At 42.4% G+C, this 20,055-nt stretch overlaps 1 protein-coding gene across 3 annotated transcripts in view; it reads right to left on the bottom strand.

Annotated features, from left to right (window-relative positions):
• Positions 1 to 5,340: 5,340 nt before the first annotated feature.
• Positions 5,341 to 20,055, bottom strand: part of LOC123992784 (LIM domain kinase 1-like) — an 84,142-nt gene continuing 69,427 nt past the window's right edge. For all 3 annotated transcript variants that reach the window (XM_046294304.1, XM_046294305.1, XM_046294306.1), the window contains 11 exons: positions 17,846 to 17,951; positions 17,373 to 17,569; positions 14,968 to 15,157; positions 14,383 to 14,469; positions 12,749 to 12,880; positions 12,309 to 12,368; positions 11,729 to 11,794; positions 10,126 to 10,279; positions 9,510 to 9,565; positions 8,183 to 8,340; positions 5,341 to 7,875 (listed from right to left, as the gene is read on the bottom strand). In XM_046294304.1, coding sequence (XP_046150260.1) covers positions 7,686 to 7,875; positions 8,183 to 8,340; positions 9,510 to 9,565; positions 10,126 to 10,279; positions 11,729 to 11,794; positions 12,309 to 12,368; positions 12,749 to 12,880; positions 14,383 to 14,469; positions 14,968 to 15,157; positions 17,373 to 17,569; positions 17,846 to 17,951 — 1,396 coding nt within the window. In that variant the 3' untranslated portion in view covers positions 5,341 to 7,685. The remainder of the gene's footprint in view (positions 7,876 to 8,182; positions 8,341 to 9,509; positions 9,566 to 10,125; positions 10,280 to 11,728; positions 11,795 to 12,308; positions 12,369 to 12,748; positions 12,881 to 14,382; positions 14,470 to 14,967; positions 15,158 to 17,372; positions 17,570 to 17,845; positions 17,952 to 20,055) is intronic.

Below are 20,055 nucleotides of genomic sequence, written 5' to 3'. Positions count from 1 at the left end.
AATACCTTTAGCCACGCTTGATTGAGCTTGCTTGGTGCAGTGGTCAATGGGAGTCACAAAATTGCCAAATCCTGCCCAAATCCTGCACTTCAGACAGGCTCAATCAAACTCTCAAAGTGTTTGTAAGGTTTGAAATACTATTTGAACCCAAGTCTCTGCTCATCAGTCTCCTCGGTCTCTACCACTACTGGCTGTTTTCCCAGCTGGACTACAGAGGAGAGCCACTTCCTCTACTTTAACTTCCTACTGTAAAGTAGTAGGGTTCCTTCCCATTGTTTTGGGTATCACAGGTTGAGTTGGTCTGAGATTTGAACTTGTTTAAGAAAGAGACCTTTTTTTCATTTGTTAAATCAGTTCAAATGGGTTAATTACACCGGCCTAGATTCCAATTTGAGCTGCTATAAACAGGGACAGTCGACAGCTAAAAACGGTAGGAGGAAGGCGACCAAATTAAAACTTTGCTCAGTCTCAGAAAGTAATAGAATTTAGTGAGGATCGTCGAGTTCACAGAAACCTACAACCTGTATTTGGAAAAGGGACAATGGACACTAAGAAAAAGCCACCGTTTCAGTCTACTTATACCATATAAAAAGGAATACACTACCGTCAGCTGACTGGGCCGGCTGCTGTAAAGTACATCCATATGAGCCAACAGCATGGAGCCCTCCCTCACAAATCAACACACTGATCTGAGGTCAGACTTGTGTGTGTCTCTCGCTCTCAAGGGTGGGACTCAGAGGACAGGCTGTTTTTGCTGGTGTAGATCAGGCTCTGTATATCCCCCTTTCTCTCTGTTACCTATTTCTTTGATGGCAACAGTCTGGACTAACCAGATGTTTATCTGTGGTGGCATCATTGGGGCACAGAGTTAAAAATGAAAATAATTAGTTGGGCACAAGTACACACAATCAGTGTGGAATTGTGAATGGTTCATTCACTCCATGGCTTCTGTTGTATGCTAAATAAATAAAAAGTCAGGTCATCGTGGTCAGGCCATCATCATTGGATAAGGCCTCGTTAGACGGCAAGCTACCTGTCACTCAGCAGTAAAAACAATGCTCATCTTGATACAGAGATTATCAGTGTAAACACAGATGAGCCAGTTTCTCAGAGTCTGGCTGAAGAATAATGCACTTTTAATGCAATTGGAGGAAATATATTCTCCAAATGTCAGTCAGTGCAAGTGGTCACATAGGTTTGGTCAAACAGCAACATACCTGTGATGGGACTGGACTGGAGGCATGTTGTTTTGTCATTGCTATGACAGAGTTGTGATTATATAAACAGGGTTCATGTAAAGGGTAAACGGAGTCTCAGGTATATATGAGCACTAGCTAGTCCCTGTCAGCCGACCTCATCCTGAGTGAACTATACATGCTGCATAGCCTATGAGGTCATTTGCATAATATATATAATATATAATAATATAATAATAATATAATATACAACATAAATACACACAACAGCAGTAAACTTTTGATCATAAGTTTTGGCTTAGCCCTATGAAACCTTTGGGTTTATCACATCATTTGATGGATGAGGTTACCAATAATGTAATCAATATGGTGATTAGACAAGCAAATGATATATCCACCACCTCTTGTGAACTGCATAGTCCATCACTTGGATGTATGGCTCTTTCATCTACTTTCCTGCCTTACAGAGTAAAACTCAGCCCAAAAGGGCAGCATGGGCCAAAAGTCTGAGCCAAAAGTCTGGTTTATGACCGTTTAAAGTAAATATGCAACGACTCCGGGAGCAGGTTTTCGCGGGAGTTTGACATGGGCAAAAAACTCCCCTCTATTGTCAAACTGACAGGACACTTTAAAAAAAGATGAGCAAATGATCTTTAGAGCAAAATTATCTAACGTCCACAATATAGACATATCCATTTTGGTTGCACACTGTAGCCGTTTTGGTTACTTTCTCGTCTCCCTGAAACTTCAGCTGACACAGTTTAATCAATTGAGGACACCACTTTAACAAGCAATACTCGTGCAACCAGCAATATGTGCCCCAGCCTAGATAAATACGAGCCCAAAACAAACCAATACGGGAGTGAGAGCGCACGAGATGCTGCAGGGCGCTGAACCCCCTACGATGCAAACCAACACATTTGGAATTATTTTCCCGAGGTTCTCCTCCGATCACGCTTGCATAGGATACTTATTGGAACATTCCTAGAGAGACTAGATTGACGACTCACCGTGGTTGAACATTGTTGTCCTAAACCGGTTGTTGGAAGACGAATTTTCCATTTAGCAATTGCCGTATGAATGAATGCTATGCCAACACTCTTCAAGCCTCCGTTTGGGGGTTACGTGGTGTATTCCGTGTGTTTATTGTGCAGGACAATGATGATTCTGAGAGGCTTGCGAACAACCTACCCTATATTAAATGTTACTCTTCGTCTTCCACTGCTGTTCCTTGCACCGATGCCTATTCTAAAGTGCAAAAACACTGAATGGCAGCTTCAGATTTTAACAGCGCACTGTTCAGTAGCAGTACTGCCCAGCCAGAGTCACCGTGACGTCAAGGGCGCAGCCTGCACCACCATCGGAATGAAAACAATCGCACATGGATGCGCAGGATGGATATGGTCACGTGTGCCTGAGAAATGTACCCTTCCCTCCGCAGGGAGGAAGGTTGCATTGTCCAGTTTGCATTCATTACATAATAAGAGAGTGTACATGTTGGTAGCCTAGTGGTTAGAGTGTTGGGCCAGTAACCGACATATTTCTGCATCAAATCCCCGACCCGACAGGTTAAAATCTATGGTTTTACCCCTAAACAAGGCAGTTAACCCACTGTAGGCCGTCATTGTAAATAAGAATTTGTTCTTAATCAACTGATTTGCCTAGTTAAATACAATAAAAACTAGCCGGACGGTTCGATTCACACTAACATTCCATGCTCGGTCGTTCGCTACATACGAAACCAACGTCCGTGAGCGTGGCATAGTGTTTGGCCGGAGTCTGGGTAGCCAGTGTGGCACAATTAATGTCTTATTTTGGATAGTCTATTGACATGTTATAATGACTGCTTCTTTATAACAAAATGTTCAATAATGGATATGAAATACTTAATTATCAATCACAGCTGCTCACCAGGAACACGATTACTGTAGCTGAATAAGATGTCTTCGAGCAGGACTAGAACAAAAGCATACACACTTAGTGGCTTTCCAGGAGACATGGCCATCTCTACTGTGTAGGAAAATATAACCTGTTGGTAGAAGATAAATGTTTTTTCAGCTATTCAGGTCATTTGAAATGAGTTCATTCTTGAGTGCAAAAGAAAATGTATTAATTACATTAAGTCATACAGTAGCCTACTTAACTTCTGTGAGAAAGTGAAAGTATGGCACTGAGGAAGGGATGTCTGATCATCATCATCTGGGGTTGATGGGATGAAAGGTGGGTCCTGTCCTCCATTGCATACACAATCTCCTCCTCTAGTAGTACCTTTTTTGTATAGTAGTCATATCAAATGTAAAGGATATAAGTAATTATACAATAAATCACACACTGATCAATTTCATTAAAAGGAGCAACACGTTTATTCCAGCTGTGATGAAATACAGTGGTCTCCTAGGGTTCTCAATGTTCACGTTCAGGATTAAAGTGCAGAAAGGTTCACAGCTTGTGTTGTTTTTGTTTTTTTTTAAATAAAAGGAAAATAAAATGAACCATAATCCCTAAGATATCAAAAATGGAGAAATATGGAAAATATAAATATGATATACAACAAGAGGAAAATTTCATAATAAAACAAAATATCAGCAAGGATGTTAAATCCATTCATTATCATCAGGGTTGAATTTTACACAAAAAAAAGTCAGTTCAAACAAACGCATTTGGAGTCGAGTCGTTGGCAAGACTAGCTTTAAAACAAAGGCACAGCATATTGTTCAGCGGTAAGGATACTTTGCAAAGAAGTGCTGCTGACACATTCTCATCCATACATCCATACACATGCTTGACAATGTGGCTTTGACATACATGGTGATACATATTTACAAACATGGCAAAGTCCCATACATACTTCAATTGAATTCCCATACATGCCCATTGATAAACACATTAGCTGAAGATGTGCATAAGAGAGATATTTTCTGTACTGATTTATACATTGACAGGTAGGTAGAGGACTGCATGCTCATTGGAGGCTTATTGTACTACTGTGATTTTGGTGATTGAATAGGCCAGTAAGTATACCCTTTTCACACAACTGAGCCGATTCCATGACAAGGCAAACAGATGTGTACTACACTGGCCTTGTTTCACATCCAGCCTAGTTTCTGGAATCGTTTTGGAAAGGAAGATATCTAGCCAGCTCAATACTGTTCGGGTTGGCACAATAATGTGAAAAAAGGCACCGTACAAGTGCTCTCTAGATGACAGACTAACAGTGGTTTAACCCTCTCTGGATATCACCGTAAGGTGAAACAGTCAAGAAGACACAGAACTTCATTCACAAAGGATCGGTCTATAGGCAGCAGACAGACCATGGTTATTTCATCCTCTTTGTAGTAAACTAGAAGAATTTGAAATAACAAGGCTGAATAGTTTAAACAATTAGAAGGTAGGCCTGGGAGGTATCTCTTTTGAACCCCTCAATGTTGCATGTAGCATGTTTTTAAAGTTGAGGATATGTCTGAAATGAGAACCAAGTTCGACACAGACATGCTGTGACAGTTATCTAATAATAAATACCTGCAGGCATCAGAATGGCCACCTAACTCTGGTTTGCTACAAAGAAGGAAGAATTTCCCAGGACACGTTTACAATTTAATTGAAAGGCTCTATCAGTGACTTGCATTCATATTATCAACCGTCATTTTAGTTCTTTATCACAAGTAACCCAAAATTGAAAGTGCAAATCAAAGTACTCAAATCTATACAAAAAGATTTCAGTCATTATATATAAAAAGAGATGCTGTGTTTTTTTAAATGTCTTTTGTCATTTTTCCTGTCTCTGTCTGTACACTCTTTCCTGTCTCTGTCTGTACACTCTTTCCTGTCTCTGTCTGTACACTCTTTCCTGTCTGTCTGTACACTCTTTCCTGTCTCTGTCTGTACACTCTTTCCTGTCTGTCTGTACACTCTTTCCTGTCTCTGTCTGTACACTCTTTCCTGTCTCTGTCTGTACACTCTTTCCTGTCTCTGTCTGTACACTCTTTCCTGTCTCTGTCTGTACACTCTTTCCTGTCTCTGTCTGTACACTCTTTCCTGTCTCTGTCTGTACACTCTTTCCTGTCTCTGTCTGTACACTCTTTCCTGTCTATGTCTGTACACTCTTTCCTGTCTCTGTCTGTACACTCTTTCCTGTCTCTGTCTGTACACTCTTTCCTGTCTCTGTCTGTACACTCTTTCCTGTCTATGTCTGTACACTCTTTCCTGTCTATGTCTGTACACTCTTTCCTGTCTATGTCTCTACACTCTTTCCTGTCTCTGTCTGTACACTCTTTCCTGTCTCTTTCTTTCTTTCCTTTTAATCACAATTTTAGCTTTAAAATTAAAAGAATAGCCTGGTTATACAGCAGAAGTGATCGCAATAGCAAGTACACCATGCAGCTCATCTTCAAGTAGAAAAGAGGGAATAGAGAAAATGTTTGATGGAAAAAGAACACGCGTTAGAGAATGAGAGTGACAATGTGTTCAAGAGAAAAATTCACATACAGTGAGAGATTATTTTCAAGAGAGTGTAGTATGAGAGGCATAACAACAGACATACAATAGAGATATTAATTACAGCCAGCAGTTTGTGTGTAAACAGAGGGCCTCACATAGGGAGTTCCATGTAGAGTAGACTTGTGTTGTGACTAAGTTTGTCTCCATGTACTGTAGGACTGAGAGAGGCTTGTGGTCAGAGAGACACTATAATGTGACTGTCTGGCTGTCTCCAACTTCCACAACACATCCACCCTGCTATGGATGACTAAACAACTCTATAGTAACAACTAACAAATTATTCTCAATTTCTTTTGAGAGGAATAAACGGTAAATGTGGCTTGGCATATAATGCCAAACTACATAACCTTCATTTTGTGACTCTGTGTTGATCCTCTTGTTATGGTTGCATTCAATTGAGGCGATACCCACAGAGTAGTTATATCCAAGGTCATAGTCAGGGCACTCTCTGGAGTCTAGATGAGATCAAATAACTTGATATGCAGAGAGGAGACGACGGGAGTAAATGAGACACATCTTGTGAGAGTGCTTACACTTACAGTGATGGTCGGTAGGAGTGAGCTAGGACCCTAAGATGCTCTCTTACTTCGCATTAACTTCCTAAAAGCCCCCTACCACTGTCTGGCACTATGGCAACCCAAGACAGGAAGTCATCATCCCTGTCGAAAGTTATCTGCTCCATATCAGCTACCACTGCCAAACTTTTCTTATTCTCCTTAATTTCAACAGGTAGCCCAATAAAAATATGGCAATGTAGCATACATTATAAGTATACAAAATATGTCTGTACATTTAGAATATTTAAAACATTTACAATGTGATATTATCACCGGCTATATACATTGGGTGGGTTGAGTTTGAATACATAAGATTTCACCTCGACGTGAATGAGAAGGAAAGAGAGAGTAATAAACATATGAAATGGAAAAATGTATCAAAGGTGTGAAAGAAGTTTACCTCAAAGTCAAGTCAATGCTGCACAGTGAGAGAAGGAATAGTCATTCATGGACCATATGTTCTACACTACCAGGGGCATCACTTTAAGAATGCATCCCAAATGGCACCCTATAGTGCACTACTTTGGTAATACGCTTTAGCAACTGGTCTTAAGCAGTGCACTATAAAGGGAACAGGATACCATTTGTGACACAACTGTCACCAGTAGAGGGGGAGAGGAGGAGACAACAGACAAGGCTTACTGGACACAGACAGGGCTATTTACAGTCATGCAGTGTTTTAAAAGCTTTTTGTTTATGCTCAAAAGCATTTGCTCTATTATATTGTACATCTGGATTGTGTGTGTGCGTCTCAACTTGTGTGTGTGCGTCTCAACTTATGTGTTTCGTATTATCCACATAAAAGGCCCCTCCTTTAGCATTTCAAAAAAGTGGATTTGATATCATCAAATTAAATCAAACCAAAGTCACACAGAGGAATACTTTTCAAACACATGATATTGTACAAACACTCTGGAGGAGGGACCCCTACCAATGAGGCTGAAGCATCTTTTTTTTAAGTGGCGTCTGAAAATGCTTGAACACCATCTCAATAAGATAAAGATGACATGAGTGTTAAGATGGATGTTTTTACAGCTAGGATTGACTGATACTGCTAGCTAGCAGTTGCCAGCCTGACATTCAGCTAAGGTACAGCAATCATGAGACTGAAGCTATGATAGTGGTAATGGTAGTCTGAGTGAGTCTCTCTTGGTTGGAGTTGAATGAGTGAGTGTCTTTAGGCAAGGCTGGCTTTTCCCTTCCTCGGTTCCCCCTGAGTCTATACAGCCCATCGACAGCTCACTGTTAGCCTATATGACCACTGTGACTGCTGTGGCATGAGGAGGTACATACAGAGCTCCTGCCTCACCCCTCCCTGGACAATGCAATGCAACTACTCCATTGCCAGAGGCTCTACTACCCTCCTCAATGACCACCATAACCCCCTCTCTCATGGGCTGAGACCAGCAGCATTCCACTCTGTTACAGATCCCATCTACTCCGGAGTCTCGGGGTGTGGGGGCAGGCCGTTCTCGGACCGCATGGCGGTGCAAGCCATGGTGGGGGCGGTGTGGTTTCCCCAAAACGCTTTGTGTAGTGTGTCGAGCTCGGACACCACCGGCAGGCCGATCTCCAGGTGCATCTTCAGGTTCTCCAGCCACCCCTCCAGCTTGGTGAAGGCAGGGCTACAGAAAGAAGAGCCAATCAGTCATAGGTTAGTGATGTCAAGCTAGATCACATAAGTCAGTTACCGTGGCAGCAATGGGACAGGATACTTATAATAAACCAACACTCAACATGTATAGTATTATCAAACAATCAAAGTTAGAATACAGTTTACACTCATAAGTAACTTTATAGACAAATAACTGGAAAAGTGTTCCTGTTTACATAATCCGTGTACAGAAAGTAAACTTGCGTAATCTACACCCCAAAAAATCTCACACAGCATGGTGATACATGACTCAGGTCAGTGTCAGACTACACACTCACCGTTTCTCAGCATCCAGGTCACAGCAGAGGGCAGCCATAGGGAAGAAGGATGGGGGACAGTCTGGAGGACAGAAGTGCTCTAAGAAGCCTGTCACATTCAGGCCAAAGTCATGGGCCCTGGGCAAGTAGTCTGGGTCTGCATTTACCCTACCGATGATCTGGAGGGGGAGGGAGAGGTAGAGCGAGAGAGAGAAAGAAAAAGAGAGCGAGATAGAGAGCGAGGGAGTAAGGGAGCGATACACAGTAAGGAAAGGGCAAAAGGCACTGTTGTATATGCTAGGGCAACGACCTCAGACTAATTATAACACCAGTTATGAAGCTGGATCATTAGTCATAAACTAACATCAGACATCACGACTGCTCGCCAGATTCTCATTTTATTATACTATTTTTGTTATTTAACCTTTATTTAACTAGGCAAGTCAGTTAAGAACAAATTCTTATTTACAATGACGGCCTAACCCGGCCAAACCCTAACCGGGACGACGCTGGGCCATATTGTGCGCCGCCCTATGGGACTCCCAATCACGACCAGTTGTGATACAGCCCGGAATCAAACCAGGGTCTGTAGTGACACCTCTAGCAATGAGATGCAGTGCCTTACACCACTGCGCCACTCGAGAGGACCTACAGATGTAAGATCTTAATTCGATCACTCTTTTGTTGCTGAGATTTTTCATTAACTGTAGGAAATGCAATAGAACTTTGTGATTGACATAAATTCACTGAAAACCCACACTAACAGATCGTTATATTAACAGTATGTCACGTTCCATGTAGCCTGCTTTTGGCCTAGCCACCAATCAAGCAACATTATGGACTAACAGTTCAAATCCTGTTGCTGCAGGATTATTTTTCTGTGACAATATAGGTGAAATTAAGATCCTACATGTACATCTGACTTACTGTTGTGAGACTCCAGGTCCAGGGGAAAGGGAGTCCCCAATAACAGAGTATACCAATCATAGAGGGACTGAGGGTATGCCCAATGGGACCACCAAATGGCATCAGATCAGCTAGCTAGACTACAGGTAGCCCTAGTCCCTATCAGTCACCCACCACATAAAGAGAATTTCCCCTCTGTAATCCTGCCTCTGTGGAGTCCCTGCCTAATGACATCCATGTGGAGATAGACTCACTGCATCTCTGACAACAGAATAGTTCAACCCAGTGCTGCTAGGACCAACCCTAATGGTTACCATGCTGATTGGTCTCTCTATTGTAACATAACTCAAAAGCATTTAGTGAGGAATATGAATACATTCGACTATTTTACTTTCTCAGCAGCAGGGATTACTTCCATATTCTGCTGTCACGGGGCACTCACCTCACAAAGCATGATCCCGAAGGAAAAGATGTCCACCTTTTCATCATAGCTTTTCCCTGTGAGAGAAGACACTTGTGAGGCTATTGGTTTCAGTACTGACTGAGTACTGACAATGTATTACAGTATGTGGAGTTGAAACAACTGAAGAATTCACTTTTTTCTGTTTAAAAACCATATGGTTGTCATTCGATGTACTTGTTACATTTTGAATGCTAAGCAGGACAGGAAAATGGTCCAATTCACACACTTATCAAGAGAACATTCCTGGTCTTCCCTACCGCCTCTGATCTGGCAGACTCACTAAACACACATGCTTCGTTTCTGAATAATGTCTGAGTGTTGGAGTGAGCCTTTGGCTATGTGTAAATAAATATAAAAACAAGAAAATGGTGTTTGCTTAATTATTTGCTTAATAAAAATAATTTGAAACTATTTATACTTTTACTTTTGATACTTAAGTATATTTAAAACCAAATACTTTTACTCAAGTAGTATTTACTGGGTGACTTTCACTTTTACTTGAGTAGATTTCTATTAAGGTATCTTTACTTTTACTCAAATTGGGTACTTTTTCCACCACTGCCCTGAATACACACACACACGCCTACATACACACCGTGGATCATCTCCGGGGCCATCCAGTAGGGGTTGCCCACTACCGTGTATCTCTTCCTGCGGTCAGGTTTCTTCTGCAGGAGACTCTTGTCCTGGATCTTGTCTTCCACCATCAGCCGAGCCAGCCCAAAGTCTGCCACCACCACACTGTTATTCTGCAGGGAGACAGAGAGGGGACAAACAGAGCATACCGAGTTACATCTAGTACAACACAATACTAACAACACCAGCCCAAAGTCTGCCACCACCACACTGTTATTCTGCAGGGAGACAGAGAGGGGACAAACAGAGCATACCGAGTTACATCTCGCTCTGGATAAGAGCGTCTGCTAAATGACTTAAATGTAAATGTAAATGTAGTACAACACAATACTAACAACACCAGCCCAAAGTCTGCCACCACCACACTGTTATTCTGCAGGGAGACAGAGAGGGGACAAACAGAGCATACCGAGTTACATCTAGTACAACACAATACTAACAACACCAGCCCAAAGTCTGCCACCACCACACTGTTATTCTGCAGGGAGACAGAGAGGGGACAAACAGAGCATACCGAGTTACATCTAGTACAACACAATACTAACAACACCAGCCCAAAGTCTGCCACCACCACACTGTTATTCTGCAGGGAGACAGAGAGGGGACAAACAGAGCAGACAGAGTTACATCTAGTACAACACAATACTAACAACACCAGCCCAAAGTCTGCCACCACCACACTGTTATTCTGCAGGGAGACAGAGAGGGGACAAACAGAGCAGACAGAGTTACATCTAGTACAACACAATACTAACAACACCAGCCCAAAGTCTGCCACCACCATACTGTTATTCTGCAGGGAGACAGAGGACACACAGACAGAGTCACATCTAATGAATGACAATACTTAGAATACCAAACACACTGCAAACCTACCTACAAGACTATACATCTTACCACAGACATGAAGACAAATGCCAGTTAGAGAGAGAGAGAAAGATAGAGAGGGCACACTCAACAACATAGAGGAATAAAGAGAGTGAATACTATGACTGTTGACTTTGAGAGGTAAAAACACAGACAGACAGGAAGACAGTGTGTCAGTGAGATAACAACACATGCCTATACAGTATACCCCTGAGACCCCAGACTAGTCACCTGCTTACTCAGGTTCAATATAAACCCTATCAGATCTCCGGTTTAGTGTTTTATCAAATACTATACAGGACATAGGAATCCTCATCCTGGTCTGTTTATCTAATACTTTAGGACACAATATCTTTATCCAGTGTTTTCTTCAACATGGATGTTTACCTTGTCAGTTCATAGAAATGGATATATTTTCTACCCTCTATTTGAACAGGTCCAGGTGAAGCAGTGTACAGTACATGGCATGTCACTTGTCCTGTAAGGCCTCTGATTTAAGAAGGGCGGCTCTACTGTCCAGTACTTTACCCTAACAAAGGTTTCTCTGTTTTCTAACGTCAAGGAATCTCCATGGTCACATCTCTCTCAACGAGAGACAAACCTGTATGTGATCTAGACATACAGGTGCAAAGTCTTAATCCTCAAAGAAAGCACACACCCTTTAGAGAGAACATACCTAACATCTCTTTACTCACCTCTCTGACAAGACAGTTGTATGAGTTCAGGTCGCGGTGGATTATGTTCACGGAATGCAGATATGACTGGAAGATGGAGAGAAGAGAGAGAGTGATGGAAAGAGAGAGAGAGAGAGAAAGAAAGAAAACAAGAGTTAGGTATTAAGCCTAAACCTCAAACCAGTGCCTAGTGGAACAAATGTGCATTGTTGTTGCTCGTTCTCTCAAACCCTTTTCAGAGTATAGCCTTTGTAAATTCACTAATCTACAGTCATGTGCTATATTCATCACTGTAAACCCAAATCAAAGGCAACACACTATGACTACCCAAGATGCCCTAATCCACAAGGAATTCAAAATGTAATTTTCATATAGGGAAATTCTTCTACACGTGATCAACACTGCTGTTACTCTTCCTCTACATCTCCACTAGAGGGCAGTGTGAGCATGGTTAGTTTGACTGCACTGTCTGATATTCTATTCACCACCACTGCACTGCAGTTTCTCTGACAGCAGCAGTGAGCCCATGGTGCCCTGGTCCTGAAAAGAACCATTCTAGAGGCATTCTATACATTTTATTAGGCATGGATCATTCACTCACCATTCCTGCAGCGATGTCTTTAGCGAAGCTCACTCTCTGGTTCCATGGGTAGTTGGTGTCCTGTTAGTAAGACAAACCAGGATAGAATCAGACTCTGGATGTTTCACAGAACATAAACACCAGTGATTAAAACTAAAGAGAGGCTCTCTAATCCTAAACCCTCTGATGAATCTGAGACACAATGTACAACACGCGACTATGCACTCATGGGGACACACAGCCACCCAACCACACACACACAAGCTGGTGCGGTGGCACGCCCATACAGAAGTGCATGCAACAAAGTACTACAATCCTACACACACACACACACACACACACACACACACACACACACACACACACACACACACACACACACACACACACACACACACACACACACACACACACACACACACACACACACACACACACACACACACACACACACACGTTACCATTTTCTTGATTGTCTCCCTCAGGGTTCCTCCTTTGATGTACTCTGCGATGAAGTTGAGTCTCTTATCTTTGTAAAGGACACCAATGAACTTCAGCACGTTGGGGTGCTCCAGACAACGCATCACCTTCACCTGGAGAGGGAGGAGAGTATGTTAGTTATTGTCCTAGCCCTGACTCCTCATAAAGATCAATCATCTAGGAGCTGTGGAGAGTGGTTGTGTGGGTTTAGTAAAGGCAGTATTTAGTTAAATGACCTGGGTGGGTAGCTAGATAATTAGTGAATGACCTAGACCTCCTTGTCTTCCGCCCTGAGGGTCTCTGTGAGATAGAACTTCCTCCATCCAGAACTCGATTTTAGTCTGTAACCATTTCTACCTGGTCTAAAACATACAAGATGTCTCCTCTCCTGTCATTAACTTGACATAATTGTAACAAGAAAGAGGAGTAATACGTGGTTATTACAGCCTCCCAGAGCGAGACGAACTGATTAGCTCCTAAAGCAGGTACACATTACATAAGCTACTGTGAAGTCAAGGAAAGGAGAAAACTCTTTAAAGGCTTTAATTTAAAATGGCCGCCAAGGTTTTAAAAATAACTACTATGTCTCTACCATAAGGACCAGACTCCAGTCCATCGATCAAGTTAAAAACATCTTGAACTTAGAAATTCAGGAAACCATTCCCAAGGCAGTGTTTGTGTTTTGTGTGATTAGATTGCGAGAGATTGCAATTGGAGTGTTATGCAGGCTAGGCACTAATAAAAGAGTTAGAAAACAAACCGTAGTCTCCATTCCTCTAGCTGTTTGTTTGTGGGTGGTCATGGCCTGATGTTTTTACTGTTTACAGAGCTATTAAAAGGACTACGGGTGTTAACCTGCACACCTCAGTGCTCACATTGTTCCCTGAAGAGGAGAGTAGAATGCAGGGTAGAATAGTGTGTGTGTGTGTGTGTGTGTGTGTGTGTGTGTGTGTGTGTGTGTGTGTGTGTGTGTGTGTGTGTGTGTGTGTGTGTGTGTGTGCGCGCGAGCGTGCATGTGATTGTCGATGTAAGTGTCTGTGTATCTGGGAGGGATGCGGCCAAGGGTGTATACTGTGTGTACCTGTAATGACTGTCTGTCCACCCCTCACAGCCTAATTAGGGTGGTGTACTTTTTACGAGCTGTAGGGGTGTGTATGACGATCATCTAAACATGACATTCAGAGTTTGACAAACTACATTCTGTGGTAAACGTAGCCCAGGAGGGTTAACAATAGTGGCCAGGGTTGGAAACATGGTAGGTGATCTCTGTCCGTAAACTAAGCCAAAGCATTGTTCTTGATGATACATGTGCTGTAGACAGATAGCAAAGGATTGTATTGTTCTTAGAAGAAGTGGGAGCTCTTTGGGACAAGCACAAAGTTTGTCATTGACTGTGGTGGTTCATTCAAATCATTGGAATAAGGGAAAGACATGGATGGTGTGCCTTCATAAACCGTTAATATATACGACCAATTTAAAATCTTATGAAATCATTCTTAAGCAAATGGAATTTAGAATATGAACGTATCTCCTGAATTGATCCCGTTGAACCTTGATGGTGACACATCAACAAAGGCAAAATAAGTCAAGGGTCAAATAGAGTAATGTCACCCACCTCTTTTAGGAATGTCCTCTGTGTCTCGTCATCAAAACGAATCAGCTCCTTCATCACCATCACCTCCCCTGTCTCTCTGTGGGTCACCTGCAGAATCACACACCCAGTGATGTCATCAGCCTGCGCTACAGGGCATGGGGACACTTTCCGTTCAAAGCTAATTTCACCCCAACAGGCAACGTCTGGGAAGTTGTTAAGAACTGCTAAGGTATAAAAACTCTAGATATATGTTGCCCCCCTCTCAAAGCTGATATTTGCTCCCTGCTTGAGTGCATCTTCCAAGCAGCAGATGCAGACATATAGAACATTCTGGTTACATCAGAGGCCATTCTGTAAAACATCTCAATGCTGCCATCTTCTGGAACATTTGAATACAGAATATATTGCTCCTACGCAGTAACGTTTGACACACATTTTAGTAGTGTGAAGTGGGATTTTTAAGGTGTTGGAACTGTCCCCCAAAATGAGTTTCTTTTCCATGGTCATCTTTAACAGAGAGGACAGTCGAACAGACAATGGCCGCGTCATACCCAAGTCATCAGTCAACAAATCAAAACCAGAGTGTGGAGAGGTTGGTGTGTTAACCTTGATGGCCTGTCCGAAGCAGCCTTTTCCGAGCACCTCTCCATGGATGAGGTCTGAAGGCCGGAAGATCCGGTGCATTCGACTGTTGGAGACGACCCGCAGTGACTCGGAGCGGTTAAAGTCCTTCCTCTGAGAGAGAGGGGACGCTGCGTTACTGGAGCACGGAGACTTATCAATACTGTAGCTCCGCCTGGAGAGAGAGGGCCGAGAGGAAGATAGAGAAACAGAGAAAGAGAGAAAGAGAGAGGGAGAAAGGGATCAAATAAGAGCGAGGGAGTGAGTGAGGGGCAGAGGAAAAAGAGAGAAAGATGGAACAGGTGGAGACAAAGAAATCATCAGTCAGTCTCACAGTGTAACTGACGCGAATCCATATTGTGTTTCAATATTGTGTTTCAATCTATAACAATAATTATTGTTATAGACTAATTAGGAAATGGGAGCGACAGCGTGACTGCAGTTACATATGTAATTGCTCATCCATTTCACTGAAGAACTGAAGTTCCTTGAAATTTTCCGGATTGACTGACCTTCATTACCGTAATGATGGACTGTTGTTTCTCTTTGCTTATTTGAGCTGTTCTTACCATAATATGGACTTGGTATTTTACCAAATAGGGCTATCTTTTGTATATAATCCTTACCTTGTCACAACACAACTGATTGACACAAACGCATTAAGATGGAAAGAAATTCCACAAATTAAGGTTGAACAAGGCACACCTGTTAATTGAAATGCATTCCAGGTAACTACCTCATGAAGCTGGTTGAGAGAATGCCAATAGTGCGCAAAGCTGTCATCAAGGCAAAGGTATCTACTTTGAAGAATCTAAAATATATTTTGATTTGTTTAACACTTTTTTGGTTACTACATGATTCCATGTGTTATTTCATAGTTTTACTTATTTATTATAATTTTTTATTTAACCTTTATTTAACCAGGTAAGCTAGTTGAGAACAAATTCTCATTTACAACTGCGACCTGGCGACAAACAACAACACAGAGTTACACATGGAATAAACAAGCGTACAGTTAAGTTAATAACACAATAGAAAAAAAGAACGTTTATATACAGTGTGTGCAAATGGTGTGAGGAGGTAAGGCAATAAATAGGCCATAGAGGTGAAGTAATTACAATTTATAAAATTAACACTGGAGTGATAGATGGGCAAATGGTGATGTGCAAGTAGAAATACTGGTGTGCAAAAGAACTGAAAAGTAAATAAAAACAATATGGGGATGAAGTAGGTAGATTGGGTGGGCTATTTATAGATGGGCTATGTACAGCTGCAGCGATCGGTTAGCTGATGTTTAAAGTTAGTGAAGGAAATATAAGTTTCCAGCTTCAGCGATTTTTGCAACTCGTTTCAGTCATTGGCTGCAGAGAACTGGAAGGAAAGGCGGCCAAAGAAGGTGCTGGCTTTAGGGATGACCAGTGAGATATACCTGCTGGAGCACGTGCTAGGGGTGGGTGAGGTTATCGTGACCAGTGAGCTGAAATAAGGCGGAGCTTTACCTAGCATAGACTTATAGATGACCTGGAGCCAGTGGGTCTGGCGACAAATATGTAGCGAGGGCCAGCCGACTAGAGTATACAGGTCACAGTGGTGGGTAGTATAAGGGGCATTGGAGACAAAAACGGATGGCACTGTGTTAGACTGCATCCAGTTTGCTGAGTAGAGTATTGGAAGCTATTTTGTAAAAGACATCGCCGAAGTCGAGGATCAGTAGGATAGTCAGTTTTACGAGGGTATGTTTGGCGGTGTGAGTGAAGGAGGCTTTGTTTTGCGAAATAGGAAGCCGATTCTAGATTTAATTTTGGATTAGAGATGTATAATATGAGTCTGGAAGGAGACTTTACAGTCTAGCCAGACACTTAGGTATTTGTAGTTGTCCACATATTCTAAGTCAGAACCGTCCAGAGTAGTGATGCTAGTCGGGCGGGTGGGTGCGGGCACCGGATGGTTGAAAAGCATGCATTTGGTTTTACTAGCATCTAAGAGCAGTTGGAGGCCACGGAAGGAGTGTTGTATGGCATTGAAGCTTGTTTGGAAGTTAGTTAACACAGTGTCCAAAGAAGGACCAGATGTATACAGAATGGCATCTTCACTATTATTCTACAATGTAGAAAATAGTTAAAAATAAAGAAAAACCCTTGAATGAGTAGGTGTGTCCAAACTTTTGACTGGTACTGTATGTTTAAAATGTGTTTAGTACACGTTGAATGTTTTTATTCATGTACATATCACATTTAGTTGAAGATTTCATATAAATCTGTATTTTGTTGCGTAATTATTTCCTTTTCTATTCTATTCATACTGTATTTGAGGTTGAAATAAAACAAAACACCATGACTACTACAGCCTGTATTTGTGCGCCTGTAAACGTCACCGAGATTAGTCCTTACGTGATCATGCGTGAGCGCAGGTTGTTGATATCTGGGTGTGGGGGCTGAGTGATGGGGAGGATGGGGCTTGGACCATCAGACAGGGGGGTGGTCAGGGGTCCGCCCACTGTCTCACCCTCTAAACCCCCCTGGTCGTGGGGGTCGTGCTCTATGGTCAGCTGGAGCAGACGACTGGTCTCCTGGATGAGCAGGTCAATCTGGTGGAGGAAGAATATGATCAGTGTAGCATTAGCATGTAGCATAACATATAGAATGTAAAATAACATATAGCATAACATGTAGTATGATGGCTAAGAGTGTTGATGTTTTCCCCTTAGTGTCCATCAACTCCATGCTATGATGCAGTAGAATAAACAAGAGTAAGGACTTAAACTTGTATCTTGTAACATCAAGACTCAAATTTCATTAACATCTAAAATCAATGTCATTGATGTCTATCAGCAACACAAGTAAAGAGATGTCAGCTAGGTTACCTCATCGAGAGGAACATTCCTGATGGGTGTTCCGTTGATCTCCAGGATCCGGTCTCCGACATGTATGGAGTTCTTCACATCTGGACTGATCAACTCAGAGTCCACCCTGGAGAAGGAATGAGAGAACAGCGATAAGCAGTTGGAAACACAGTTGAAGTCGGAGGTTTACATACACCTTAGCCAAATACATTTAAACTCAGTTTTTCACAATTCCTGACATTTAATCCTAGTAACAATTCCCTGTCCTAGGTCAGTTAGGGTCACCACGTTATTTTAAGAATGAAATGTCAGAAAAATAGTAGAGAGAATGATTTATTTCAGCTTTTATTTCTTTCATCACATTCCCAGTGGGTCAGAAGTTTACATACACTAAATTAGTATTTGGTAGCATTGCCTTTAAATTGTTTAACTTGGGTCAAACGTTTCAGGTAGCCTTCCCACAATAAGTTGGGTGAATTTTGGCCCATTCCTCCTGACAGAGCTGGTGTAACTGAGTCAGGTTTGTAGGCCTCCTTGCTCACACACACTTTCTCAGTTCTGCCCACAAATGTTCTATGGGATTGAGGTCAGGGCTTTATCATGGCCACTCCAATACCTTGAATTTGTTGTCCTTAAGCCATTTTGCCACAACTTTGGAAGTATGCTTGGGGTCATTGTCCATTTGGAGGACCCATTTGCGACCAAGCTTTAACTTCCTGACTGATGTCTTGAGCTTCAATATATCCACATAATTGTCCTGCCTCAGGATGCCATCTATTTTGTGAAGTGCACCAGCCCCTCTTGCAGCAAAGCACCCCCCAAAACATGATGCTGCTACCCCCGTGATTCACAGTTGGGATGGTGTTCTTCGACTTGCAAGCCTCTCCCTTTCCAAGCTTCCCTCTCCCTCCAAACATAACGATGGTCATTATGGCCAAACAGTTATATTTTTGTTTAATCGGACCAGAGGACATTTCTCCAAAAAGTATGATCTTTGTTCCATTGTGCAGTTGCAAACTGTAGTCTGGCTTTTTTTTATGGCGATTTTGGAGCAGTGACTTCTTCCTTGCTGAGCGGCCTCTCAGGTTATGTCGATATAAGCCTGCCTTTACGTGACAACGTGTCTCCTTCCCGAGCGGTATGACGGCTGCGTGGTCCCATGGTGTTTATACTTGCGTACTATTGTTTGTACAGATGAACATGGTACCTTCAGGCGTTTGGAATTGGCTCCCAAGGATGAACCAGACTTGTGGCGGTCTACAATTCTTTTTTCTGAGGTCTTGGCTGATTTCTTTTGATTTTCCCATGATGTCAAGCAAAGAGCCACTGAGTTTGAAAGTAGGCCTTGAAATGCATCCACGGGTACACCTCCAATTGACTCAAATGATGTCAATTAGCCAATCAGAAGCTTCTAAAGCCATGACATTATTTTCTGTAATTTTCCAAGCTATTTAAAAAGGCACAGTCAATTTAGTGTATGTAAACTTCTGACCCACTGGAATTGTGATACCTTGAATTATAAGTGAAATAATCTGTCTGTAAACAATTGTTGGAAAAATTACTTATGTCATGCACAAAGTAGATGTCCTAATCAACTTGCCAAAACTATAGTTTGTTAACAAGAAATGTGTGGAGTCGTTGAAAAATGAGTGTTTATGACTCCAACCGAAGTGTATGTAAACTTCCCACTTCAACTGTAGATTTAACCTCGATATCCATCTTTCTCACATTCCATTAGCCGAGTGATTACATCATAAGTCTAGGAAGTATGACAATGTGAGACTATAGAAAATCTAGCATGTACAGAATGGTATACTGGTCCACTGGAAAGATAGAAGACAGAACAGCGTACCTACTGCTAGATCCTTTCCATCCCTTTTGTTGTACAAGGACATGGGTATAGTATTTTATCTACACTGGATTTAAATAACAATGTCCACCCCCTTCCCTTCCCTCCCCACTCCATCCACCTCCCCTCCCCACTCCATCCACCTCCCCTCCCCACTCCATCCCCCTTCCCTCCCCACTCCATCCTCCTCCCCTCCCCACTCCATCCCCTTCCCTTCCCTCCCCATTCCATCCACCTCCCTTCCCCACTCCATCCCCCTTCCCTCCCCACTCCATCCCCCTTCCCTCCCCACTCCATCCCCCTTCCCTCCCCACTCCATCCCCCTTCCCTCCCCACTCCATCCCCTTCCCTCCCCACTCCATCCCCCTTCCCTCCCCACTCC

This window comes from Oncorhynchus gorbuscha, linkage group LG13 (assembly GCF_021184085.1).
Source record: "Oncorhynchus gorbuscha isolate QuinsamMale2020 ecotype Even-year linkage group LG13, OgorEven_v1.0, whole genome shotgun sequence".
NCBI lineage: Eukaryota > Metazoa > Chordata > Actinopteri > Salmoniformes > Salmonidae > Oncorhynchus > Oncorhynchus gorbuscha.
Note: the sequence above shows the minus strand (reverse complement) of the source record. Positions and strands in the feature narration are given on the sequence as shown.